Below are 26,997 nucleotides of genomic sequence, written 5' to 3'. Positions count from 1 at the left end.
GAGAGGGAGGGAGAAACAGAGAGGATAATCTATTAGAGTAAAGGCAAAGAAGTTGGTCTGAGATAGTATGGTGTGGCCCGCTACACTGCACAGGGAAAATAGGAAAAAAAAGAAGAAAAACAAGAGCAATAAAAAATTGACGCCGAGAACAGCAGGGAAGGTTATTAAAAAGGTAATTAGCTAATTTCGATTTATTTCTCGTCCAAGCGATGCCAGCCTCTCTGAATAACCCAGCTCGAGGACTAGAACTAGGCTATCTGCAATGGGCGATCTTTCTTTTTTAATTGTGTAAAGCCTAAAAATTACCACACCGTACACACTGACCATGTGAAACAGCAGTTTACTTAGTCTAGCCCGGTGTTCATCGAGGATCCCGTATGCCAGCCATTGCAGGAGACCTTGACGCCCTGTGGCCACACGTAGCAGCCAAGATTGCAATTCCCGACGATGTTTGCCTTCCAATTTCTGCCAGCGTGTTCCGCTCAGACACGGCAGTCGCAAAACCGATGTTGCGCGTTTCCCTATGGCGTAGAAACCTGGGCCGCTTGGTCAGGCAAAGTTCAAATTCTGGAAGACCAGCGCTCAGGCTAAATACGCAGAGTGGCACACAGATGGCGGTGTGCGAGACACGCAGCTCAATGCGCGTGTCACCCTTTGCACTTCGCCTCAGCTCTGGACAAGTTGACGTGATTGTCGCAGAGTTTCGCACACCTGACATTGCTCACAGTTCGGGCTGTCCGCACGGCCTGTATGGTGGGCATAAGAAATGTTCACGGTGTGCAAGGAGACGCACGGCACTCTAGCGTTCGGTAGTCAATTGAAAACAATACTTGCTTGCACAGCGAGCATAATGAGAAAAGAAAATCTAGTGAACAGGACAAAACGATAGTTTTGTTAGTTAAGTACGTACTTCTCTCATGTACAACACAAACTGATAAAATGAACACAGTGGAGATTAATATGGTGTCCGGTACATAACAGACTTGAGATGAAGACTGTATCGGATGGTGCAGCAGGCGAGACATGACCAGAGGCTCAAACCAAGGGGAGCGGAAAGCGTCTCCGTTTATTCAACGGCCGTGTATGTATACAGTAAATGGGAGAGGGTGTGTACCCTCACCACCATGTGTCATGTGCGATACAGATATCGGTCTCGTCACACGTGCCATAGATGCGAAGCTACAGCGCTGCGCCCGATACGATGCACAGATACGATACGAGGACCTTCGTACTTATAAATATCTGAAATGTCCGTAAGCTATGAATCATGGATGGGTCGTCAACTTGCGCTCAAGAGAGAGCGATTTCTCCCATTCGGAACGCTGCAAGCGAGGGAGTTGGGAAACCACTGCCGAAGGCAAAGCGAGCCGCTTACAGTGATTGTGAGACATTTTCACAGAGTTAAGGAAGGCAAAATGGAAAATGTTCGGTTCGGACAATGAGTACCAACCGCTTTTACTACAGTAATGATTTTACTCCAATTCCGCCGCGAATATGAGTCTTTTAAGCACGTGATTTTCCTTTGCCTTTTCTTCAGGCAATATTCTTTACATGCTTTCTAACACGTTTCCGATCTTATGACTTACGGTGCAGCTTATAGCTTTGATTGCGTAGTACCATTTCACAAACCGTGGTAATAATTATTCCGCACTCGCATCGTGAGAAATGCCACCCATTTTTCTCTCTTCTACTTTGCAGCGCGGCCCCCTTCCGCCATCATCCCTGCTGCCTCCACGGACGTGTGAGCAGGCAATACACATCCGCCGGGCCTCACGAGCGCCAGCATAAAAAGAACGTTTCACTGTCGCCGTATAAAAACACCTTCATATTGGCTGTCAGTCTGATTGTCTTACACTCGAAGCAAAAAACAAAAAAACACTGGACTGCCTGCTCCCTCAAACTGGTGGTGCCAAGGCACCAGGAAGTATAAACGGGAGGTCCTTTGACGTACTGCAGCAGATATCTTTTTTTAGAACTCTCCGCTTACATCACAGTATCTTACAGCGGTGCTAAATCAACTCGAATTTTCAGACATTACTAGCGCTGAAGAACATTTCAGGCGGCATACATCGTCCTCAGTGGCCCTGGGCTTGGAACGTTTTATTTATTTTTATGAAGGCTAGCTTCCCTCACCAAGCATTTTTTCTGCGGTTTGGCGAAACGTGTGGATGGCGAACAAATAAAACCAGTGCTTGCGAAATTAGTTTTGTTAGAATTACTTAATAGACATCTGTATCTCGGCATCCACTCACATCTCAGGTGCCCAGGCCCTGCGAAGAACGGCCCCGCTTTCACATTTTTTCTGACTGCGTCTCGCAGAGGCACAAGCTACGCACAGCTAACTTGGCTGCAGAACCAAAGGGAAAAAAGTATATGCAATGTTTAGATTTTTGAAAAGGAATTCAATTCCATGTGCGACCCTGTGAAAATTCATACAGGATGGAATATGGTCTTTTTGAATCATCGATAACAGAAGATGAGATACTGCAGCAAGCGAACACGCTCAAACGGTGTTATAAAGGCACCAGCTGTCTCGGTGTCGCTTAGGAACATTTGTTTTCCTACCACACGGTGAATAAAAAAAAAGAGGTTGGGCATACAAAAAGCATACAAAAGGGAGAAGTTTACAAGTCTTGCATCATTTAAGAGCGTAAAAGAACGACAACTACGAAAATAAAGACGTGGCGCAAACGAAGACGCGGGAGAAGCGCTACTGTCAACTGCGTATGCATATATTTTTGCGCCCTTACATCTCGTCACAAAGGCACCAAATAGGCTGTCTGAAAGTCGTTTTGGTTTTTCAAGTCGTGACACGAAAACTATTGCTTCACAAGATTGGTGACGCTTTTTTTTTTTATTTGGGAACAACACAACGGCCTCTCAAAACTTGAAACCTGATAAGCACATGCTGAGAACTTGAATCGGCCTTCAAATGAACCGCGTAAGATATGCGAAATAAACGTGCACATTTATCCAAACAAGTGCGATTTATGCAGCACATGTGTTTGCATTCAGCTTCGTCGTTGCACTTGGAAGTGCTCAGTATTACTGACTTAGGATACCCACAGGTAGCGACGACGGTTTGATGGGTAACATTGCCCCAAAATATTCGCTCGACTGAGTTGCGTCAACACGCAGTCTCGAGACGGGGCGCCTGGTAAAACGCTTTTGTTCGACGCCAATCTTATTGTGCGCACGTCATTTTTTACCGGTAATTCGCCTCGCCAGGTATAGTTAAGGGCCACCTCTATGCGCGAAAGTTACGTCTTGGGTGCGACCACAACTTTCTGCTGCTGCGCGCAGGGAATTCCTTCTCGCTTTCTTGGAACCTTTGGGTGAAGGACGAGGCACTTAGCCTAGCGTAGACCAACAATGACCGCGCTGTTCGTATGCTAATCTGCGCCCTCCGTGCTAATCTATGGCTGCTCCTTGCGCCCATTGGGTAACATGATCCAAAAGTAAACGTTCTTTTCTGGTTTCTCTTCCTGGAAGAAAAAATGGAGAGGGAGGATGAAATTATTCTCCCTCGACACTTGGTATCGCTCTACAGCAAGGAATGGAGCGGAAGGCGTCACTACAAGAATGCTGCCCTGGAAGCCTATTGTGAATGTCGTCGAATTCCATCCTATTGTCAAATTCTGTAATGGTGAAATTTCGAGGCAGTCAGATTGCGCCATATTGCAGCACTCTTGAGCCAGACAGAGCCACAGGCATTTTTACCGGGGGGAGGTGGGGAGGGTCACGGAGGCCCTTGCCCCACATTGTGAGAAGTTGAGGGGCCAAGTATGCCATTTGACCCCTCCTACCCTTCCACATAGGAAAGCGGCTATTTTCGCGTGAACACTGGAAAATTCAACAAAACCACCAACTGGCAAGGCTAAGCTTTCCTTCTCGATGCAGTGGCCACGTAAGTATAGTGCTTTCCTTTGTAACGTATCCCCTGCGGCGAGAATTGGCTTTCGCGCTTCGCCGCGAGGCGTTATAGCGGACGAAGCGCGGGAGGCGCCATACACGCTCGTATTGCGGAGAAGCCTGCCACCTGGCCGTTCTCGCCATTACACGCTTCAGCTTGCGCTGCTTGCATCGAGCACAGTTTTTTTTTTTTTTGAGACCACCTAATCATATTTCAATACACACAATCATTTTGCTATATTTAACCTAAGGCCGAGGGGAGGGGTCCGGATAAGGTCTTATAATCAGCTGCGCACAGCAATTGCACGCATTGCGGCATGACGTCATTGAATTATCAAATAAAACTTTTGAATTAATGTTCAGAGATAGTCGACGTCGTGTTGCAGTCTCAGTGTCTTATGACCGTCAAAAATCGAATGAAGCCTCTTCGAGTTCTGGCGGTGTCTGTCCATTTCAATTTTAGGCTGTTTGTGCAGGAACGTTAATTACACTGCAGTACATGTTCCCTGGAAGGAGCGAGCACATCAGAAATTTAATGTTTTTACAAAATGGGGACACTTATCGGCTGACTTACAAAAAAAAGTTTGAACGGTGTACGTTACCTCCGTGCTTTGGAAGTAATTACCGAACCGTATAACCTTCTCCCGTGCAATTCTTGCGCGTCACACAAGGCGTTCACTTGCTTTTCTTCCAGATTCCTCGGCAATATAAGCGGGAGACGCGGTGTTTACATTTCGTTGAAGTAGGAAGCATGTTCTGAGTGACGAGCTATATGCGTTTGAATCGTTGTAGGTTCGTTACAGGCTTTGTAAAAACTTACTTCGAGAGTTTCAGGGTGTCATACTGGCGCGTTATGAAATGTTTCCCAGACTAGTAAAACAACTGCACAAGATGCGAGCATCAAGTTCTGCTAAAACAGGTAAGAGCATAGATGTTATTAATTACGAAACTTCCATATTACTGCTTTCGATATAACCGTTGCAAATAATTAATGGACTCTCGTTTCTTCCCCCATTTTCGTTCGTCATACGAGCCTCGTAGTTTGTTTTGTCAGTGTTCTCTGTGAATAATTAAACAGCGCACCTTGTTTATATTTGAAAAAAATAAGGGGCACGTTATGGTTAACGTCTAGGCAACGTTTCAAATGCGTGGGTTAAATTCGCCTTCAGCGACAGATCACGTATGCAAGTACTGGTGTGTCTTAGTGTGTTTTACACTCCGTTTCATACATCAGGTGCAACGCCGTGGAGGCTAGAGATACTTTTTCCAGCGGCTGCGTTCGCACTTAGAAATAGTTCGGTGTTTCTTGACCCGATCTTAGTGAAAATTTTCTTTATATAAGCTCCGTTGTGAGCAAAAAAAAAAAAAGAATTTAGCCTTATAAACAATTCAACTACTTGTACGGCTGCTAACACGTTGTTCTAAAGCAATTTGCTTTCCGTTATTTTTTTTATTGTCGCCCGTCACGGCAGCCTCACGTGCATGCTCGCGCGAGTAAACACTACTGGCACCTATATCGAAGTACAGAGGGAAACGCGCGGAGTGATACATTTCGGTGACCGGACTTCTTGCGTAGCTTCCGCAGCATTGCACCTGATGTATGAAATGGAGTATAGCAGCGGCATAAAACTTATACCGCTGCTCTGTCGCAACTACAACTGAGGTAGAATTGTGCGAACAGGATGGTAGTTCTACGCCACGATGTTGTGCGCTTTTGAATGCGTGCTGATCAAATACAGTTCCTGCAAAATATATCATCATCATCATCATCATCCTGGTTACGCCCACTGCAGGGCAAAGGCCTCTCCCATACTTCTCCAACTACCCCGGTCATGTACTAATTGTGGCCATGTTGTCCCTGCAAACGTCTTTATCTCATCCGCCCACCTTACTTTCTGCCGCCCCCTGCTACGCTTCCCTTCCCTTGGAGTCCAGTCCGTAACCCTTAATGACCATCGGTTATCTTCCCTCCTCATTAAATGTCCTGCCCATGCCTCCCCCCCCATTTCCTTTGCTTGATTTCAACTAAGATATCATTACCTTGCGTTTGTTCCCTCACCCAATCTGCTCTTTTCTTATCCCTTACCGCTACGCCTATCATTCTTCTTTCCATAGCTCGTTGCGTCGTCCTCAATTTAAATACAACCCTTTTCGTAAGCCTCCAGGTTTCTGCCCCGTACGTAAGTACTGGTAAGAAACAGCTGTTATATACTTTTCTCTTGAGGGATAAAGGTAACCTGCTGTTCATGATCTGAGAATGCCTGCCAAACGCACCCCAGCCCATTCTTATTCTTCTGATTATTTCAGTCTCATGATCTGGATCCGCAGTCACTACCTGTCCTAAGTAGATGTATTCCCTTACCACTTCCAGTGCCTCGCTACCTATCGTAAACAGCTGTTCTCTTCCGAGACTGTTAAACATTACTTTAGTTTTCTGCAGCTTAATTTTTAGACCCACCCATTGGCTTTGCCTCTCCAGGTTAGTGAGCATGCATTGCAGTTGGTCCCCTGAGTTACTAAGCAAGGCAATATCATCAGCGAATCTCAAGTTACTAAGGTATTCTCCATTAACTCTTATCCCCAATTCTTCCCAATCCAGGTCTCTGAATACCTCCTGTTAACACGCTGTGAACAGCATTGGAGAGATTGTACCTCCCTGCCTGACGCCTTCCTTTATTAGGATATTGTTGCTTTCTTTATGGAGGACTACGGTGGCTGTGGAGCCGCTATAGATATTTTTCAGTATTTTTACATACGGCTCGTCTACACCCTGATTCCGCAATGCCTCCATGACTGCTGAGGTTTCGACAGAATCAAACGCTTTCTCGTAATCAATGAAAGCTATATATAAGGGTTGGTTATATTCCTCACATTTCTCTATCACCTGATTGATAGTGTGAATATGGTCTATAGTTGAGTAGCCTTTACGGAATCCTGCCTGGTCCTTTGGTTGACGGAAGTCTAAGGTGTTCCTGATTCTATTTGCAATTACCTTAGTAAATACTTTGTAGGCAACGGACAGTAAACTGATCGGTCTATAATTTTTCAAGTCATTGGCGTCCCCTTTCTTATGGATTAGGATCATGTTAGCGTTTTTCCAAGATTCCGGTACGCTCGAAGTCATGAGGCATTGCTTATACAGGGTGGCCAGTTTTTATAGAACAATCTGCCCACCATGCTTCAACAAATCTGCTGTTACCTGATCCTCCCCAGCTGCCTTCCCCCTTTGCATAGCTCCCAAGGCTTCCTTAACTTCTTCCGGTGTTACCTGTGGGATTTCAAATTCCTCTAGACTAGTCGCTCTTCCATTACCGTCGTGGGTGCCACTGGTACAGTATAAATCTGTACAGAACTCCTCAGCCACTTGGACTATCTTATCCATATTAGTAATGATATTGCCGGCATTGTCTCTTAACGCACACATCTGATTCTTGACTATTCCTAGTTTCTTCTTCACTGCTTTTATATATATATATATATATATATATATATATATATATATATATATATATATATATATATATATATATATATATATATATAGTAATATCTTAAGAAGCCGACAAACACTGACACCAAGGACAACCAAGGACAACCTTCGCATTCCGCGTGCGATGCATCGCACGCGAAATGCGAAGGTTGTGGGTTCGGTTCCCATCTGCGGCAACTTGTTTTTTCATCCACTTTAATTTTCATTAATTTATCGTTTCCTTATTTTCATTTATTAAGCACAAGTAATTTCCCCTATGTTGTCCTTGGTGTCAATGTTTGTCCGCTTCTTATGATATGACGATTAAAAATCGGGACCCTCGGTTAACCCCCTCTCTTCTCGTTTATATATATATATATATATATATATATTGTGAGCATATATATATATATATATATATATATATATATATATATATATATATATATATATATATATTATTGAGCTAGCATTCCGAAGTGTCATACTGCCGATATCAGCTACGTTTCCCAATGTGCCAAGATAACTCGGCGTTTCTGAAACTATATCTACTTACAAGGAAGGAGCTGCATCCGAAGCGCAATCTGTCTTGAAATTTTAACGTTTCTGGTTTACTTTACAAGATGAGTAACGAGCATTTATTGAACCCTCCTTTTTATGCGCGATATAGAGGGTTAACCTGGTGTCCTGAATTAACTAAACGAGACCGCTGCTTTATGTTTGGTGACAGTACAGACAAGGTAACCGGTGATGTGTAGATAAAATTCAAATTAGGTGTGTGATTATAGCTTTGGCAATACATTACGATGTAAGAAGAGCCCTAGAGCGTTATGAATGCGTCTATGAATGTCTCCGAGGTCGAATTTAGCGATAATGGGTTAACGCTATGGAATATCTCGGTGCGAAATTAAAAGAATGCGTGTGACATGGCCACTGTTTTCCGGTTTCCCGACATTGCTGAAGGTTACTGCAGGTATATATTTCGCGGAAAGGGGAGAGGGCATTATGTGACAAGACTTTAAAGTTCCTGGTCTACAGTTAAGAGCCCTCGATCGTTTTTCACATTTCCATGCTTTATAAGACGTTCGTGGTTGGTTTCTTCAATGTCCTCGGTGAAGTGAACCAGGCGTCCCGCTTACATGTCCCGAAAATAAGAGGCGCGTTACGGGTAATGTGTAGGTAATGATCAAATTGATGGGTGAAATTAGGACATTAGCAGCAATTTACGCATGCAAGCGGTCCAGAGCTTTATCGGTGTGTTTTACGAACACAGAATTTATTCCGCTGCTCTGAGACAACTGCGAAAGCAGCCGAGATTAAAGAAAGCGAAAATGTGTGTGTATGGAGGGAGGGGCGAGGATGAGGATGAAAACACTATGGACAATGTTATGGTTGAGTAAAATAATTGGTTGGCTATTTAGTGGCGTTCAAAAGAAAAATTCCTGACAATACACGTGCCCGAAAGCGTTCCATGCGGGCGAGGTTTCAAATGGCACAGTCATACACGGGCGAAATATTAAAGTACGTGATATGACCTACCGCTGTGGCTTAGTGGCTATGGTGTTGCCTTGCTAAGCACCAGGTCGCGGGTTCAAATCCCGGCACCGGCGGCAACATTACGATGGCGGCATAATGCGAACATGCCCGTGTCCTACGCATTGGGGGCGTGTTAAAGGTCACTCTAGTAGTCAAAATTCATCCGGGGTGCCCCATCATGGCGCGCCTCATAATCAAGTCATGGTTTCTAGCACGTAAAACAAACAATAAAGTGTGTGTGTTTTAATTACAGGAAAACGAAAGTCTAGCTTATTGCAACTTCCCGAAAGGCAAAGCTTCGCTGGAAAGTGCACCTATCTGCTGTTTCTCTTGTGAGTATTGCGTGTCTTTTATGTTTATTGTACTTTGTTGTGTAAGCATCAATGCTATTGCCTTAACTATGGATAGTTTTGTGCGACTATTGACTTAAACACCAAATACTACTCTTTAATTATTAAATCTATTTGTAGCTAATGTGTATCTTTATATCGGTTGTGCTACGGTGCGGGGCATTGCAGGGACCTCTGTCAAGCACTTTTGTCCCTGCATCATCTTCTTATTTTGTTTAATTTCAAGGAATGAATTCAAATACTGATCAGTTTTTTTATCCCCCATGGTTCCCCGTGTGCGAGTGATAATCAGGTCTGTGTTAATTATAAAAATAACTGACAGACGCATTTCCTGGCTCTGTCTGCTAATCTAATAGTACATACATATACAGGAAATTGAAGAAGGAAGGTTCTTCTCGTGCCGGGCCGGAAGGCACAGATTCGCGGGCGCAGAATTTTCACAGCCACAACACTTTAGTATTGTTCCGGCCGAAGGACCGGCCTTCGTCAGAACCGGGGGTGATGGGGCGCAATCTCCCCCCCCCCCCCAATAGAGAAATAATTGGTACGCCACAGAACCGAGCTGACAAGATGGCGGAATTTGCCGATATGTAGACTATAGGGCACTCATTCTATAAAAGCGAGACGAGCGAAAGAGGGGTGGGCGCAACGATAGTGCCAATCACTGGGACGCTCCTTCTTGCCCTCGGAAATAGCGCCCTATTCCTTAGCACCAAGCTTGTGGCAAACCTGTATACCCTTGCCGCTTCCGCGTAAGATAAAGCTCCAGTCCGAGTCACGCCAAGCAAGAAATATTTTATCTCCTTCATCCCTTCATTGGCGCTGGATGCACATGCGCGGTGATAAACCGTCACACAGCGACAAGTCGAACACCGTTGTTTTTGTTCAGTCCCGGCGTCAGACATCGGCGAACGAGCAGTCGGAGGATACGCCGCTTCGGTGTCCAACATGAGCATCGTAACACGCAGCAGAAGCCGCAAGAACGCCGGCGAAGCCTCAGCCACCGCGGAATCCAGCGCTAGGTCAGTCATTACCGTTTGTATTTCTTGCAACGTTGTCACGCGCAAAAACGACCCGTAGTGTTGTTAGGCAGATGATGTATTCCCACCGAAGAGCCTGGTCCATCCTACAATATCCTCTTCAGTGAAATTGTTTCCCGCTCTCAGCGTGTGTTTGAGCGGGTGGTGTCAACATATTTCGACGTGGAGTGCAGTTGCTACGGCTTGACGCGCTCAGGCACTTCATTTTAACGTCGGCCACGTATGTTGTGCGTCGAGTGCGTTTAGGAAAAGAAGCTCGAAAGCTAACGGACCTTTTGGTGAATTCGATTAAAGACAACGTCTTCCATGAGAAATGAGGCGCGAGAATGGGCTGTATGAACCGCATGATGCTCTGCGAGAGCTCCGCTGAAGCGGCAACGTTGGATCGACGTCAGGTCGACGTTAAATGTCCTTCCGACTTTTTGTGATCGGTTAGTCATCAGCGCGGCTCTGAGTGAATTGCGTTTCCGCATTATCAGTCATCATTAGCTTTGTCAAATTTTCACACTGCATGCAATACGTTCCGGATAGCCCCGCGAGAAAGGCTTGAGGCTAGAAACAGACATGCAGGGCATGTAGTTTAGCAGGGTGCGTCTACTTAGCGCATCCAATCTTTCCAAATACAATGTGGGGCATGTTTACATGAACCACACGTGAGTGGGTCGATTCAAAAATCGGCCTCGCCGAGCCCGACGTTACCGCGTTCACAGGAACTCGCTTGTGACATCTGCACAATGACTGCACGCAGGGTCGAGCCGACAAAGGAGGGATCTAGTTTTAGATTTTGCGCACTCGAACGGCTTCTGGCACCCAAAGCGGCCCTCGCGCAGTGAAACCGCCGCTCCCTGCTTGCGTTGTTTTGTACCCCTTTTCGCTACCTTTTTTTAATCCCTATTTGCGTTCCTTTGTAAACCCAGCCGTTTGGATCCCCAAACTTTCCATCTGCAACAGATCTACTTCACGGTTCTCATCCTTACGATGACATTGCACTGTACAGTGCCTGTCTAATATTTGTCTCGATCTCATGCCCGCTGTCGGCGCATTGATTGTGGCACTTAAGTAGCCCCGCACAAGACTCGGCGCAGGACTCTGTCCATCCGTGTGTAGATACACGCTACAAACGGGCTGAGCTGGGTCAATCTATACAGGGTGTCCCAGGTAACTTCAGCTAAACATTTAAAGGTATGCAAATGTCACGTACCTGGACAGAACACAAGGGAATGTTGTCTGCCGTCGCTTGGAGGGACTCAGACTATTTTTTCATTCCGCCTAATTGGGTAATTAGTCTTAATTGATCAAATTCTCAAATATTATAAGTGCGAATGAGAAAATTGTAGGGCGACATGAAAAGCTCTCGATAAAGCTTTCTGTTGATGAATACGTGCTAGATAACAGCGTTTTTTTTTCCCCGAGCCTCAAAGAAGCCCACAAATACACGCAAAATTGCCCGCGCGACTGGCCACTCGAAGCACTTTGCGTGTATTTGCAAATTCAGAGAGAATTCAACAGAATTCAACAAATTCAGAATTCAACATCCATGCGAAGCACTGTAAACGCTTTTAACGTTGACCCTCCTCATGTTGCGCTACTTAGCGGCGCAATTCTGCTCATTTGGACCGTTGGTTATCGTACCAGCGTGTGTGAAGCTGTTATCGCCAACTGCAGTGAGGTATTTTTAAGCCCTTTAGTCTTCGTGCCCATCATATGTGCTGTGGGCGAAAGCACTCGACTGCAGTACATATGGAAACTTGGAGGTCCTGGTTGCCCAACGCTGCAAACCCTATGTATAGCATGCGCCTTGTAAGGACGCAACGTTAAAGGGATAGTAGAGCGGAACCAAAAATCAGTTTAGACTAATAAGGCATTGTTTGAGAACTCTGCAGGCAGTCATTCTAGAATAATCGTTTGATTATTAGATGAGAAAACGAAGGTCGAAATATCAGTATTTGGATTTGGCGCCGAAACCCCGACGCCCGTACGTCAGTGGGACGTCAAGAATTCCAAAGTGTGTTTTCGCATTTGGGCCGCGTTGGCTGGGTAAAGGTTCCCGAAACTTGCGATGTTTGATATTTGGTTCCTTTAGAACACAATGTAGTCAATTTGTTCCGCCGTATAAGTAAGTAGGCCCTAGAAGATGCCATCAAAATCCATGATGTCGCAGCGACCAGGTGCGCGAACTTCAAGGAGGCGTCGCTACCCGTCTTTCGTTCTTGCGCTTTTTCAGGCTTAGCAAGCGTCGTATTGTGGTAAGAGTTTTGTTTTTTGGCGTCGTAGAAATGTAATTTACGGATGCAGAAACCATTTTTCTCTTTAGTGTCCCGTTAAGAGTGACGAGATTCTTGGCAACTGTAGGAACGTTAGCGAATGTGGCGTTTTTCGCCTCAAGAAGCGTCGATGACCTTCGGACTTAAGTATAGTTCATATCTTTTATTAAATATCTCGAGTACGGTATCGGCCTTTACATTGCAAACAAATAATATCTGCCTTTACATTTCAACATGCAAATGATAGTCAGGATTGTGTGAACACATCATTAAATCGGAACATGACAAGTGCGTACTATCACACTGATCGCAGTGCCAGCGCGCGTGAGAAATTGTAGAGGAAGCAAGGATGCAAAGTAACGGTGATCTTTATAACTGCATGCGGTATCGGCGCACCTATTTTATAGAGGAATCAGCCTTCCAATCTCATGAATTCATGACGTGCCGTGAATATAGTGCAGACGTACGCGGGCTGTGCTATGGGTGTCTCTTTACAGGGTGATTGAACCTTGACGCGCTATCGGTTTTTGCAGTCACTTCTGGCGCCAAGAAGGCATTGTCTTCGAGATTCACTGTCGAAGTAACCGTCGCTTGGGGAGTGGGATTAGGATATAACCGATTGCTTCTGTCCAACGCAGCACGCAATAGCACAGCCTTTGAGATCAGTTAATTCCTGTTACTCGGAGAGGGCTGCTGTATGCCACCAATAGAGAAACTCAATGGGCATATTAAATTATCCGTCCTCGACAGTCCCGGACTGCCAAATGCGGTGGTTTCGGCCAATGTGCGTTGCGGGTGAAGCGTTTCGGGCAATCGTGAACAGAGCAGGACAAGTCGAAGAGACCCTCTGGCCATATGACGGCTACATGTTTTCAGCTTCTGGATCCTACTTCAGCCACTTGCAAAGCACGAAGGCATGGCCTTCGAGATCTTGATTTTGGGGCAGTGCGATTTTGACTCTACCAATACCAATTACCACAGCTAGAAGTAGCTAGAAAACAGCCAAGTCCCCAACCACTATTTTCGGTCGCCAGGAGCCTCGAAATGTAGCCGATTTGTCGAGAAGTCGCCAAGCCTGGCAACCCTGCGCTGCTTACGCCGAGGGAAAAGCGAACACGCTCGAAACAATGACCATAACTGAGCGTGCCGCGCCATCTTTGTGAGTATTCGGTAACTACGGCTGGCTGCGCGGGTGAATACAGGCGTATGAATCTATACGGAGCGGTACGAGTGTGTTTCACGAAAAACGCAAAATCTAACCTGCTGCCCTGGGTAAACTATAAACGCCACTAACATCACATTTAAAAGGGAAAACTTAATATTAATCACTTAATATTACGACCAACCTGTGTAGATTAATTACTGCCTTTGTAAAAATTCGCGATCGGCCCACCTCGCCTGATGGGCAATGAACGCGTCTACAGAGCGTCATAGCCAGTCAAAATGTTAGCTTACAATAATAATCCCCGACCTTGTCTTCATTCACGTCAACTCACGCTAACGCGTCATTTTTATTAATTATACTGCACAATACTGTGCAATACTGTGTTTTACTGCACGAAACACGTGAAAGCTCCAGTGCCAGTTGAAGGCGTCGACTAGACAGGCTTTTTTGGACATGAAAGCCGATCGAACACAATAGTCAAGTATGAGGAGGCTTGTGAACGCTTCCTAACCATACAGCCTTTACTTTAGGAGCCTAAATAATGCAATAAAAGGGTGCGTGATGCAAGGAGCAAACGCAAATGTTCCCTCCACAGTAAGCCCGTATCCGTTTTTACATTTGCGAATTGAGATACGGCTTTTCCACATAGCATTCCTCTAATGGACTACATCAGCATCATTGTGTTTGTGTCTTAACTTAAGGAGGTGGGACAAAACAGAAAGGAACCCATATGCTGAGCATTTCAGATCGTTTTATTATTATTATTTTCAATCTCAGTACTTATTTTAAAAAGAGCAAATTGTAACTTTTAGTCGTGTTCTTTGTGGTGCTTATTTGCAGTTTAACCTAAGAATTCTCCAAAACTACCTGAGCAATTATTTATGCTTGAATTGAAGCCCATTCGAAATTTGAATGACTAGGATGCAGTCTTACGTATCACGGTATACCTTGCGGGCAATAAGTCTTGAAATTAAACGTTTATACACAAAAACACCGTAAGCAAACAGTAAAAAATAAGTCTGCGGTGAAGTGATCCAGAGCTCCCACTACGGCGTGCCTCATATCAAGTAATATTTTTGTCATGTGCAAGTCAGGAATTGATGAAAGTTTAAACAAAGTACTGATGAGTATGTTAATCATAATTTGCGTGCATGTAATCTGCACGATTCATTGGGTAACATTTTGTTGAAACTTAGCGCTTGTCTGGTGTCTGTCCTGCTCAATGACGTTCTCGTTTAGTGTTTCACTTTCATGAATTATGCAATGTTCCGTGTCCAATGTCACGAACGTTACAATTGTTTTTTTTGAAATTTCCTGGCACACCTGGCAATTCAGCGTCCGACATCCAGAGTATATGCGTCTATTTTAGAACACCCGATGGCGCCACTGCGGTCACGGGCCAAAACAACAAGCAGAACGACTCGGCCGACACCAGCTCCCTCCATAACTGCGACGAGTGCGGAAAGGCTTTCGGTCGTTGGCATCATTACCGAAGACACCTCGCCATGCACCTGTACGAGGCGGCCATCCGAGCCGATCGCGACGCATTCTCGGAGGCGGACACGCTCAAGCAGTTTAAGCGCCAGCTGACAGGTGAAGCATTGCGTCAACGTCCTGAATCTGGATGGGAACTATCACACACACACACACACACACACAAAAAAAGCTACCGCGCTTATCCATGAATACTTGTTTAGCGCAATACAACAAACACAAGAAAGGCGGCAGGACTTGTGTCCGTTGTATTGCGCTAAACAAGTATTCATGGATCCGCACCAACTAGCCCGCCAACGCATTGTTCTGTACCATGCTTATACATATCGGTCATTGCATCTCAAGTGCCACTAGGCCCTTTTCCGACCATCTCAGATTCTGCCGAAAAAAGACATATTTTACCTCAATGCGGCGAGCAATTATTCGAGCGATTTCTGAAAATAATTTTCTGATGCTGTGAGGGCGCTTCGACGGTTGCGCGCACAAGTGAAAGAATGTGAAGCAGAGAAATGTGTACAAAAGTACTGCATGGACGTATTTTTTTTTCTATGTTTATTTGCGAGAAAAAAAAAACGAATGGTTCCACGAGGAATATACTCAGAACATGGTCTTGGTATGTGTATACTGTATGGTAAAAATACTCCAGGAAGACATAAAACCTAAATTTTCTGTTAACATCATGAGAGAAACGGAAAAAAATTGACGTTCTGACTATTTGGTGGCTCCATTTTCACAATTTAACGGTCCAGGTAAAAATGCGGCCTAATCAGCATATTTTAGTATGCTTTATTGCCAATTCAAAAAATTTGGAGCACGCTTAAGCTTCGCCTATAAGTGTGGAACGTGATAGCATTCAAAGATCCCTGACTGCTTCTCATGCTTCCCAGCAACTGGAGCGCATGTAACCGTAATGTTTACCGGGAAACGAGGACCGCGAACGCTATGCTCGAAGGCGGCCTTTCTGGTAGAAACACGGCCTATTGCGTGGGCCGCGATGCTGCGGTGGCGAGCGCCATCTGGAGCTGTTGCAAGGAACCGGGCGCGCCGCTCCGTGGCTCCCGAGACAGCCGCGCGCCGACGCGCGCAAATGGCGGACGCCGCAGCTGGTCTATGAATGGCAGGAACGCTGGAAAATGAGTTTTTTTTTTAGTTTTCGCGTAACATAATTACGTATCCTCGTGTAGCGAAATTACAATCCGACAGCTGTTATGCCCGTAGGTCGTGTGCAAGACCTAATTTACGATATTTCCACGTATTTTAGGTTCATGTTCAATTAGTTAAATAAGTTCCTCCCGTCACATGAAGGGCCTCGGTATGGGCGCTCCAAAAATCTTTTTGCCTGAACGACGTCCGACGGCGGACGCAGATGCCGGGTTTTCTGCCGCATGGGCTCCTTAACGCTTTGGCGGTAAAAACGTGTTGCTTTCCAACGCGGATTTCTTCACATAGTTAGAGTGGGCAAAAACCCTTGCATTAGTCCCATCACGCCCTTCGTGTCATTATTTGTTGGCTTCGAAGGAAATGGGAGAAAGGGGTACTATAAGCAGCCTTTTTTTCATAGCTATAAGTTCACTCGCTCATGCATAGGCCATGTGGTGCAAGTGGTTTTCTTGCACCTGTTCAGTTGAGTGATCTGCACTCCGCCGTGTGCACAGAAGTGCGTCAAAATATAAACGGCGCAGCGACAAATTCCCTCGTCAACGTAATTAAGCTTCGGTGCCAGTAAATGCGACAAAGCCTAATGAAGCCGTGCGCCAATCCACCGTGCCATGCGCAAGTGACATCTGCAATATCACGCTGAACGAATGAATGATTGATTCAATGTGTGGAGACGGCGAGGTGGAATGGGCCATTTTTGTTTATACGCTGGATCCGAAGTGGGGCAACGACTTAGGAGAGAAGAACCAGACGGTGCCAAGGTTGAACCGTTCTTGAGCTGGCCTACTACTTCCCTGCACTGCACGTGTCTCGCGTTATCCCCTCCCCGATGTTGTTGGGGATTCCACGAACGAATTGTTTATTCAGCCAATGCTCCGCTGAGCAGAATGGAGGGACATGGGAGCAGTTGCTCAGAACTCTGTTCTCTCCGTAGCCCTCCATTGCTCGGCAGTAAATGTGGAAAGGAGAACAGGGTAAATGAGCACGCATGAAACAAGCGAGAAATTACATCTTGCTGCACAGATTCATAGCCCTATAGTATCGACGGAAAGGAGTCTTCCTATTAGACTTGTCGCTGATGTGCAGTGGTAGCCATGCGTTTTTTTTTTCCCGTAACTGCGCTGCAGGCAATTTGCTCATGATGTACCCTTATCGTATGCCCGGCTTTACGTGGGGTAAACAGGCTGCTGTATATGCATATAACGCGAAGATTGAAACAGGAGGAGGGCTTGCTGCGCAGTGCAAGGATTGCGGCTGTCGGACCATGTCTCACTATACGAGTAGCAGCGGACCAGGACAAGAGCAACTACGTGCACCTGACGCTAAAAAGCCTAGATTCCCACTTCGCGCAAGTTAATTCCTTTTTGCGTACAGGTATTGCCAAGCACGCAAGGGCCGGTCCCCTGCTGCCGGTTTCCACCAGCCTCAATGACGCGACCGCAAGAAGCAGTAACGCGGTTGTCAACGGAGCATCCCTCTCACTGAAAGGCGACGCAAGGTAAATCCGAACGTTCTGTGAATTGCAGCGAAGCTGTTCCCCCTAGAACGCTTTATGCATCACACGCATCCGTGTAGGCGACAGGAATGTGTGTGCCGATCCCGGAGATTGTTCGATACCGGGCCGACCCGCCGCGGACGTGAAGCAGTCTTCAGCACTCCGACAACCCCCCTTCCCCCCCCCCCCAAAAAAAAAATAAGCACGGAGGAAGGAAGGCAAAAAGCGGTGAAAGGCAGAGAGGTTAACCAGATTAAGTGTCCGGCTGCCTACTCTGAACAGGGGGATGGTGTAAAGGGCGGAAAAGATAGACAAACAAGACAAGATAGGAAAATTTAAAAAAGGAAGGCATCGCTTTCCACATTCTATAATTGTTTCAATGAGTCCTGTTTTTATCATCCTGAGTCCAAATAGAACCACATAAAATTGGTGTTGTAAGAGAAGTGTGTGTGTGTGTGTGTGTGTGTGTGTGTAACTGTGTGTGTGTGTGTGTGTGTGTGTGTGTGTGTGTGTGTGTAAGTGTGTAAGTGTGTGTAAGTGTGTAAGTGTGTAAGTGTGTGTAAGTGTGTAAGTGTGTGTGTGTGTGTGTGTGTGTGTGTGTGTAAGTGTGTGTAAGTGTGTAAGTGTGTGTGTGTGTGTAAGTGTGTGTGTGTGTGTGTAAGTGTGTGTGTGTGTGTGTTAGCGGGCTTCTATCACACTCGGAGAAAACCTTTATGTAGCATGGATTGCGCAATTGAAAGCTGTATGGGTAGTTGATTAACTAATTAGGAATAATTATCTAATTATGCGGAATGAAAAAAGATAGTTCGGGTATCTTCATGCGACGGCAAACAACATCGCCTTTGTTTTGTCCAGCTACGTCGGATTTGCATATTTTTAAACTCTGGCTAAAGTTAGCCGGTACACCCCGTATATTAGAAAGTGCACTTAGTGTCGCAAGTTGGCTTTCATGCGCTTTATTTGTTTTAAACCCTGTTTGACGAATAATTAGAAGGGTTGAAACAGTGTGGTGACGGCGCCTGTGCATCTGGCCTGCGCTTCGGTGGTTATGACGTCAGGTTCGTCGGATGTGCCAACGCGGCCGCAGCAGCGGTTGCGGCCAACGTTACTAGACTAGTAACGTTGGTTGCGGCAGGTGCACGGTGCGTGCGATGACCATGGTGGCGCTAGTGTCGGCGTAGTGTGGTGCCGTATGAAAACAAAACTGTGTAATTTCACAATGTATGCCGCCCATGTACGCAGCCTAAACAGGTTCGCTGGCAACCCGTCCCCATCTGAATGTTGCGACCCCACGATAGCTTTTTTCTTTTTCAAGCTAACGAACTTTCTTTGGTGCCTTCGCCCGTTATCGCTTTAGCCACATTTACCACCGGTACAAAGGCGACGGCGCAAAGGGCGCGTGCTCGCGCAGCCGAGTTACCGGCCGCGTGTTAAAATCCAAGCCTCAGCGACTGTTTCCGTCTCTGAGTAGCAGTAACAGATCTCGAAACCTATGCTTTGGCGGACTTCATGCGCCGGAAGTGATTGTGAAGCCGGAAACACATCATAGCCGCCAATGTTTCGCAGGCTTAGGGGGAGATGCGGGTCTGCAGAAATTACGATTTTCCCCAGAAAATTTAATCCTAATTTTGTTTATTTCCAGGCATTGATTTATTTTGATTCCTAGACGTATAAATAAGCTCATCACCTAGTTCGGTTGCAATCTGCGCCATAGTAGCGAAAAATTTGAGGGCGTTTAGGCTTCGCCTCCGAGAGTGGAACGGGATAGCATTCCAAGATCCCTGACTGCTTTTCACGCCTATGTAACCGCAACGTTTACCGGGAAACGCTGGCGGCGAACGACATGCACGAAGGCGAGCTTTCTGGTAGGAACGCGGCCTCTTGCGTGGGCCGATCTCCTTTCATTGTTTCGCGCTTTTAATATTTTCGTATGAGAAGATCTAACACAAAAGGTAAGCGCTAGCTGTCGGCGTTTTGTTTTCGTGACATTTGTTTGTGGGCTGATCTCAAAATTCGGAGGAATAATTTTGTAAAGAATGAAAGACAACGCGTGAGCAACTTCGGTGATGGAAGCCTGGTTGGGTATGCGCGATTCGGAATGATTTTTGCCGGAGCCACAGTCGACGTTGGACGTTGGACGTTGGACGTTGGACGTTGGACGTTGGACGTTGGACGTTGGACGTTGGACGTTGGACGCCGGACGCCGGATTTTTTGCGACAAGGGGCCCTTAACGTTATCGCTTTAAAATGAACTCTTGTGACAGGTGCGCGCACTCGCCGTGAAGGGCGCCTATGAACGCTGCATTGAAGATGCGGACGCAAGGCGGCCATGGAGAGAATGCCCGTGCTAGAAAATTGCGGTTTTTTTTTTCTGTAGCGCGTTTTGGCAGTGGGATACCTTGCATCGAAAGCACAGTGGACCGAAAAGCAAGGACTACAAAAGGAAGGCAGAATTCTGCGGCAAGTTCAGATGCGGTTTAAAGCCGAAACAGAAGCTTGGATTGGAAGAAACACAACAAGATGAGAAAGAAAACGAGGACGACTTGAAGAAATTTCCACCGAGAAGGTTAGAAATGAAGGGGGGGGGGGCTCATCCGAAGGAGGAGGGCACTCAGGTTAATTATTTTTGGGCTTAAAATGAAATAGCATGCTCCGAAGTCTTCCAGCTCGCTCTTCTCAGTCTGCCCCCCTTTGTGGAAAACCTTTAAGGAAAACGTTAGGGCCACTTCCAAACTGCCTCGCCAAAACGTGCTTTCGAAGTAGCTTCTGGGATATAATGTTGTCAAGCACAAGTGGAGAGAGAGAGAAGAAACGTTATTGTAAAGTGAAATGATTTATGTGGTTGGGTGGAGGTACCTTTTATATTTCTAAATCCTTATTAAAAGAAGAATGAACTTAGCCTCACAGGGATTAGTGTTACAGAAATGTGATTGAAAACACGCGACTGGCCTATCCAGCACTATAGCCCTCCTAGAAAGCATATTTTAAATGAAGAAAACCAAGCGGCACTGCTTCATTACTTCTGAAATTATAGTTTTCCGAAGGCGGCATGACTAATTGCTTCCGCAGAACAGCCATCACTTCGTTCTACTTAATCTGTTATATCGATTTAGAATGTGCACGTAAAGCAAGAAGGTGCATGAATCTACGAGTTAGTTTTTAGCCCCGCTTTCCCCTCTTCGTGATGCACGTGGTCTCAGGCGAGAGCTTTTGAGCGTCTCATGTATTGCATGCTCTGTTGGTGCTCTCGTCAACAACAGCGGTCCTTTTATCTCTCAGCCCTTTATGATCCGGCGGTGGCTGATCTGAGAAAGGGGAACCTGTGTCACCTTTGTCGAGAACTGTCACTTGTGTCCGCAAAAAAGGCGGTTGAAATTGCAAGCTCGTAACTATCGTCGAATCCGTACGAGCGTGCTACACAGATCGATCTCTTAAACGATTGCGAAGAACCGTCCCACTGATCGTTGTTCCGCAAAGCAACCACTGTCCTTTCCTTTATTTTGGTAGCTAATCTTACAGGAAATAGAAAAGTTCAACCGGGGTAAATGTTTCAAGTGCCACTGAAACGAACCGTGCCCTGTTTAGCGTCGCTGCATGCGTGAATTTTTGTTCTCTAATTGTAGACGGCCTGTTGTACACAGCCGACTTGTCGCCAAGCTGGTCGCTGCGATTTTGCTGGAACCGCAGCTGACAACCAAGCGTCAGCTTTGCCGGAGTGCAAAATGGCTCGCGTTGTCGGCCGGCATGCGAAATTGTTTTATTATTGGTTATTGGCTGATGGGGCTTGCATCGTGGTGCTGTTGTTGACCATGCACTGTAGCGCAGGATATTTAGGCTATCTTGTTCTGTAGGTTTGCGAGAGCTACCCGCTTGGTGCATCGGCAGGAATTAAATTTCCTGGAATCGGCAATTGGATTATACGTTGCAAAATAAAAATGAATATCGAGGTGGTGCAGAATATCGTGTGCTGTGTGGGCGGTACAGAATGTTCTTATTTTTTAGAAAAGCTGTACATGGCTAGGGCTTCGGGCATTATTGTTCTCCGTGAACAAAAACTATCATCATCAGTGGTTCATACTCCCATAAGCAAGCAAAACATGCATTGACTCATAGTTCCGTAAAGTTAATGGCTACTCTGCGTGAATTAGCTGCAGTGACGCTACCCCAGTTGTCGGTGATTTCAATGCGGATGTGTCGGTACCGAAAAGGGAGCGGTTTACGCGTTCCGTGTTGCAGACGTATCCCTTGCGATGCCCCGTCGATCCGGCCCAACCGCCCACCTAGTGGCGCACGCGCATCGATTTGACATAGAATGTGATTACAGTTGCGAGTGAAATAATGACCACCCATCAAGACAATGAGCTCATACCTTTGTTCAAAATTATTTGACACCTCCTTGTCGTGTGCTAACCAACTTCACTGATCAACCACTTTCATAGAGTGGAATGGCTCATGTTTTCCTTTTCTCTCTTTAAATGGTTAGAGAAAACACAGTTGTTAATGACCACTGTTCATTTGAGTATTCACGTTGTTCAATGCAAAGACTTCGTCCATAGTGGAAGCCCTTCGAACATTTTGCCACGCGACTATGTTCTTGCTTCGGTCCATTCCCCCTATGCCCCCGATGAGGATATAGCAGGAACCCCGAGTCCCTGGAGTATGTACAAATTTCCGCCCCCTCAGTTCTTTCGCTAACAAAAAAAAAAGAAAGGAAGAAAGCAACTACAGAATTTCCTGTGTTACTTGGCAAGCGCAGCTTCTACAAACCTGACGCTTCTTCTCATGCAGGATTCCCGACGGCACGAGCGAAGTCCAGAGCAAGCCGATCGACGCCAGAGACAACGTTTGTGGCTCGTGCGGGATGTTCTTCAGCCGCTTTCATCGCTACAGACGACACCTGGCCATGCACGCCTACGAGGAAGCGATCGCCGAGGACGGTGGTGCATCCAAGGAATCGAAGGACGCACTGGACGAGCAGCAACGGCAGCGCGAGGGTGAAATACTTCGTCGATGTCCTGATTGTGGCAGCGACTGTTGCCCTCGCCATACGCCAGGCGAGTTTATACACAGACCCTATCAAAACAGATCGGAAAATTTTTTAACGCCCCTGAACCACCTTACATTCGTTTTTTTAGAAATAAACACGCGCATTGCGTACAGAATGCCACCACAATCGTCTTTCGCGAATTCGGCAATGCTACCAAACGCCCTTCCGGACAATTAAAAAGAAAATCCTGTGCGCCTCGTTTTGCCTTTCCGGTGTATGTATTTCGGCGGTGGAGGATATCAACAAGCTGCTCCAGGTGGCGTCACTAGAGCTCAACACTGCCGATGGGTCGGTTGATGATGGACGACCGCTCCAACCTGACGAGAGCCGACTGTGTTTGAGAATGGAAACGCCTGCCCATTTAGTCGCCATTCTGCGTAGGGCGAATAGGACGGAAAATGGAGGAGCCTGTCTTCTGGTGCGCTGATACTAGCTTTTGGTGTACTGCATGGAGTTAGTGAAAGCATGCGTTTAGAAGCGCGATGGTTTGGGCTAGCTGGTTTTCCATTTTAGATTGTGACCTGGTGTAGATATGAAACCTGCGGTACGAGAGGCGCTCTGTAATCATTGGCAAGCTGAATGGGAGAAGCAAGTTGAAAATGAGCTGCACCTGCTTAAACCGAAGTTAACCAAATATTTTCTACTGAAGCTTGATAGACACACCGAAGTCACCCTGGCACGACTCAGAATAGGACACACTTATGGCACACACAAATACCTCTTGACAGCAACTGACCCACCGACGTGCACACGCTGCGGTGAGAACCTGACCGTCTTACATGTCCTCATCCAATGTCCTGAACTTCCACGAGAGCGAGTGGGTCATTTTAGAGAACTTTACTCACACCATATACCCCCCCCCCCTTCCGCCCCCATCCCTCGATGTTCTTATCAGAGGATGCACTTTTTAATTTTAAAACAGCGCTTAATTATCTTGGTCAAGTTAACTTTATAGACATCATCTCATTCCATCCTAACCGTCAGATCGTGCCTCACAAGTGAGGTACAATCTGATGCACAAAAGTAGGTCTCAGCTCTCGCACTTCTTGCGTAAGCAAGAATTGTAAAGCAAGGGACTCGGACAACCCAGAATAATTTAACATGTGTTCCTGAACCCAATTCATTTAAGGCTTTATATCTATTTTATTAACTATTTTAGAATTCATGTACTAGTATTTATAGATCTAGCTTACGGGTAGGCCTCTATACAGCCTTTCTTTTATGTTGTAGTCTAAAGTTACAATCTTGATTAATCAAAACACATGTGCTGGCGCTCTTTGCCCTTAGATGCCCTTGCGCCAATAAACTTCGATCATCATCATCATTTTAGATTGTGTGGTACAGCGCGAAAAAAAGAGACCATGCGACAAGGAGAGGGTGCCAAGGCGGAGCAGGGAAAGGAGTCAGGGAAATGAGGTTGACCAGAATGGAAAATCCGGTTTGTTACCCTTACACTGGGGAAGGGGGATGGGAGGCAAATAGAGAAGAAAGGATAGAGAGAGAGAGAGAGAGAGAGAGAGAGAGAGAGAGAGAGAGAGAGAGAGAGAGAGAGAGAGAGAGAGAGAGAGAGAGAAACGAAGCACGGACGCACAATCACCACCGGTTACTGTACAGGGTGTTTCACGTAACTTGAACCAAGGATTTAAAAAAAAAATAGTTCAACTCAGCTTAATGAAACGAACGACATAGTCATCAAGACTGTGGACGAAGTGTTGGTTGTCGACTTGGCTGTCGAATGGGATGCCAATGCATGGTTGCTTAAAGACAAGGCGCGTGAGAAGGCAGCAAAGTATGCTCCTCTACTGAGCAGCTTCGATTCGCGGAAGAAATTTTCCTCTCATGGTTTGGTTTTAGGAGCAAGAAGCATGACATGTCCGAAAACCTTGGAGTTGGGTAAGACCTTGGGTCTATCTCGTTCGGATCTGGCTTGGCTGAGTGCCTGCGTCCTTCGCGGTAGCTTAATTTGTCTTAATAGATTCAGGAAAGGAGTCTAGATGTCCCTGAGAGATTCGATACGCGTTCTTTAATATTTCTATTTGTCCTTTGTCGTGTAACAATTATTATTTCTTTTGACTCTCTCTACCGTTTTTGATGACCCTTGTGTTGCTCCTTACGACGCATTTAGTTGAGGTTGGCCACAGCTATAAAAGACAAATATTACAGACTTTAGCTTTCCCCAAGGTAGTTCACTTACAAATGAATTCTTGGGGAGGCCAGTACTGGACAGCTAGGGCCGACATGAGGTGGGGTTTTCCCTCCCGTGCTGGTCCTTCCCAAACGTCCGGTACGTTAAATCTCGCTGTGGTCACTGGCACCACAAGTTGTGGTAACGAATGTTGATTGCCAAGATGTGCCGTTCTATCTCGGCGTTGAAAGAAGGCCCGCGAAACATGAAAGGAAACCACGCGACTGAGCTCGCGCGCTATCGTATTGCAGCGCTATCAACCTCGCATCCAGCCTATCGCTTATCGGGGACGACGGCTCTTCCTTTCCGTGAGCCACCGACAAGTATGCTGACTCACTGTGAAGCCGTTGATGCCCAGAGCCGTGGCCGATCACTTTGCCGCGGTCCACGCGCATGGTTCTTTCGCACGAAGCGCGGTTGAGGGCGCTGCGATACGATGGCGCATGAGCGCTATTTGGATCCCACCGATGGCATCGGTCTGTTGGGAACTCGGCGCTGACGCCCGTGGTTGTACCTGGGTCGCAAGCCCCAAGGGTAGCGTTGGCCTGGCGGCCTGGGGTACAACTGGAAGCACCCGAAGGTCCCGGCAAAGCATGAGTCGACTGGTAACAACAAAACAACTTGTTTATTTTAACATTGCAAAGAGTTGGCGGTCAGGTTGACCGAAGTAGAGAGACGGGAGAGCACTACTCAACAGAAGAAATCGGAGCCCTCCTTTTGGCGTCCGGGGGCAGCTGTTTTTATACTCTCGCAGTTGAGGGCAAGAAGGAACCCCTCAATAGACGAGCACGTGAATGTACAATGGGCTAATGGTGACGCACACTGTCGTAGCGCTGCCGGTCGGGCACAATGACTGGAATGAGAGGGTGATCCCTGCTTTCGCATCGCCTGGTTGGGGCACAATGACTGGAATGAGAGGGTGATCCCTGCTTTCGCATCGCCCGGTTTGGGCACAATGGCACATACACTCACACACGCACATGAAGACACGTGGCATCGGAACATGCCTGGAAACGCCTGGAAACACCTGGCGGGGAGCGTTGCGGCGACGACGACCGGGCCAAAATGTCTGCCGCCCCGCCGCAGTCGCGCCGGCAAAACCGCGTGTCGCAGGCGAAACGCAACAGACCGCCCCGCCGGGGGAAGGAGATCCCGATGGACAGGGGACTGCATCCGCTGTCCGGAGGGATGTCGCTCGATGATGCTCATAACCGAAGTCGGGCGTCCCTCGACGTTTCTTGAGCGCAGCGCACAGAGAAGGCCTCGTTCTCTCGTTCAGGTTCGCACGGGACACTGCAAAGTGACTTCGGGAGAGTTCACATTTTTGTTCTCGTTCCCGGCAAGCGTTAGAACTACGCTGAAACTCAACCGCTCAGTCAGCAAGCACGGCACAATCCTCACTAAGCCCTGCCAGGCTCTTTCCCCTTTTTATACCACTGCCTAGTTCCTTACAGTAGTCTAGCATCACTCAGAACGCGTCCACAAATTGGAAAATTGCACTAGAAAGCATATCATCACTTTGAAACACTAAACAAAAGCAATATGTTAAAAAAAATCCTGCCTCAGGAAGAAAAACATCAGTAACAAACAATTTTTAGGCTGATTCCTACGTCAGGGGCTTCGACTTAAGCCATCGGCGTTACCGTTGAGACTCCCCTTTTTGTAACGCACCTCAAAGGAATATTGTTGTAAAGCGAGGCTCCAGCGCAGGAGGCGGCCATTTTTGGGAGAGATGGTCTGCAGCCATTGGAGAGGGCAGTGATCCGTCTCAATGATAAACCTCGAGCCGGCTAGATAGCATGACAATTTCTGAACGGCCCACACGAGACACGCACACTCTTTCTCGGTGGCGCTATACGCCTGCTCACGACTGGTCAGCTTA

General features: G+C 46.7%; 2 protein-coding genes across 3 annotated transcripts in view; both read left to right on the top strand.

Annotated features, from left to right (window-relative positions):
- Positions 1 to 1,840, top strand: part of LOC142560608 (MAM and LDL-receptor class A domain-containing protein 1-like) — a 50,985-nt gene extending 49,145 nt beyond the window's left edge. The window contains exon 19 of the mRNA XM_075672822.1: positions 1,699 to 1,840. Within this exon, the coding sequence (XP_075528937.1) occupies positions 1,699 to 1,745 (47 nt within the window). The 3' untranslated portion in view covers positions 1,746 to 1,840. The remainder of the gene's footprint in view (positions 1 to 1,698) is intronic.
- An 8,316-nt stretch (positions 1,841 to 10,156) lies between these two features.
- Positions 10,157 to 26,997, top strand: part of LOC142559564 (uncharacterized) — a 29,518-nt gene continuing 12,677 nt past the window's right edge. For both annotated transcript variants that reach the window (XM_075671143.1, XM_075671142.1), the window contains exons 1-4: positions 10,157 to 10,289; positions 15,106 to 15,329; positions 17,763 to 17,886; positions 22,672 to 22,937. In XM_075671143.1, coding sequence (XP_075527258.1) covers positions 10,216 to 10,289; positions 15,106 to 15,329; positions 17,763 to 17,886; positions 22,672 to 22,937 — 688 coding nt within the window. In that variant the 5' untranslated portion in view covers positions 10,157 to 10,215. The remainder of the gene's footprint in view (positions 10,290 to 15,105; positions 15,330 to 17,762; positions 17,887 to 22,671; positions 22,938 to 26,997) is intronic.

The sequence above is a fragment of the Dermacentor variabilis genome, chromosome 10 (genome assembly GCF_050947875.1).
Source record: "Dermacentor variabilis isolate Ectoservices chromosome 10, ASM5094787v1, whole genome shotgun sequence".
Lineage (NCBI taxonomy): Eukaryota > Metazoa > Arthropoda > Arachnida > Ixodida > Ixodidae > Dermacentor > Dermacentor variabilis.
This window is presented reverse-complemented; position numbering and strand designations above follow the sequence as displayed.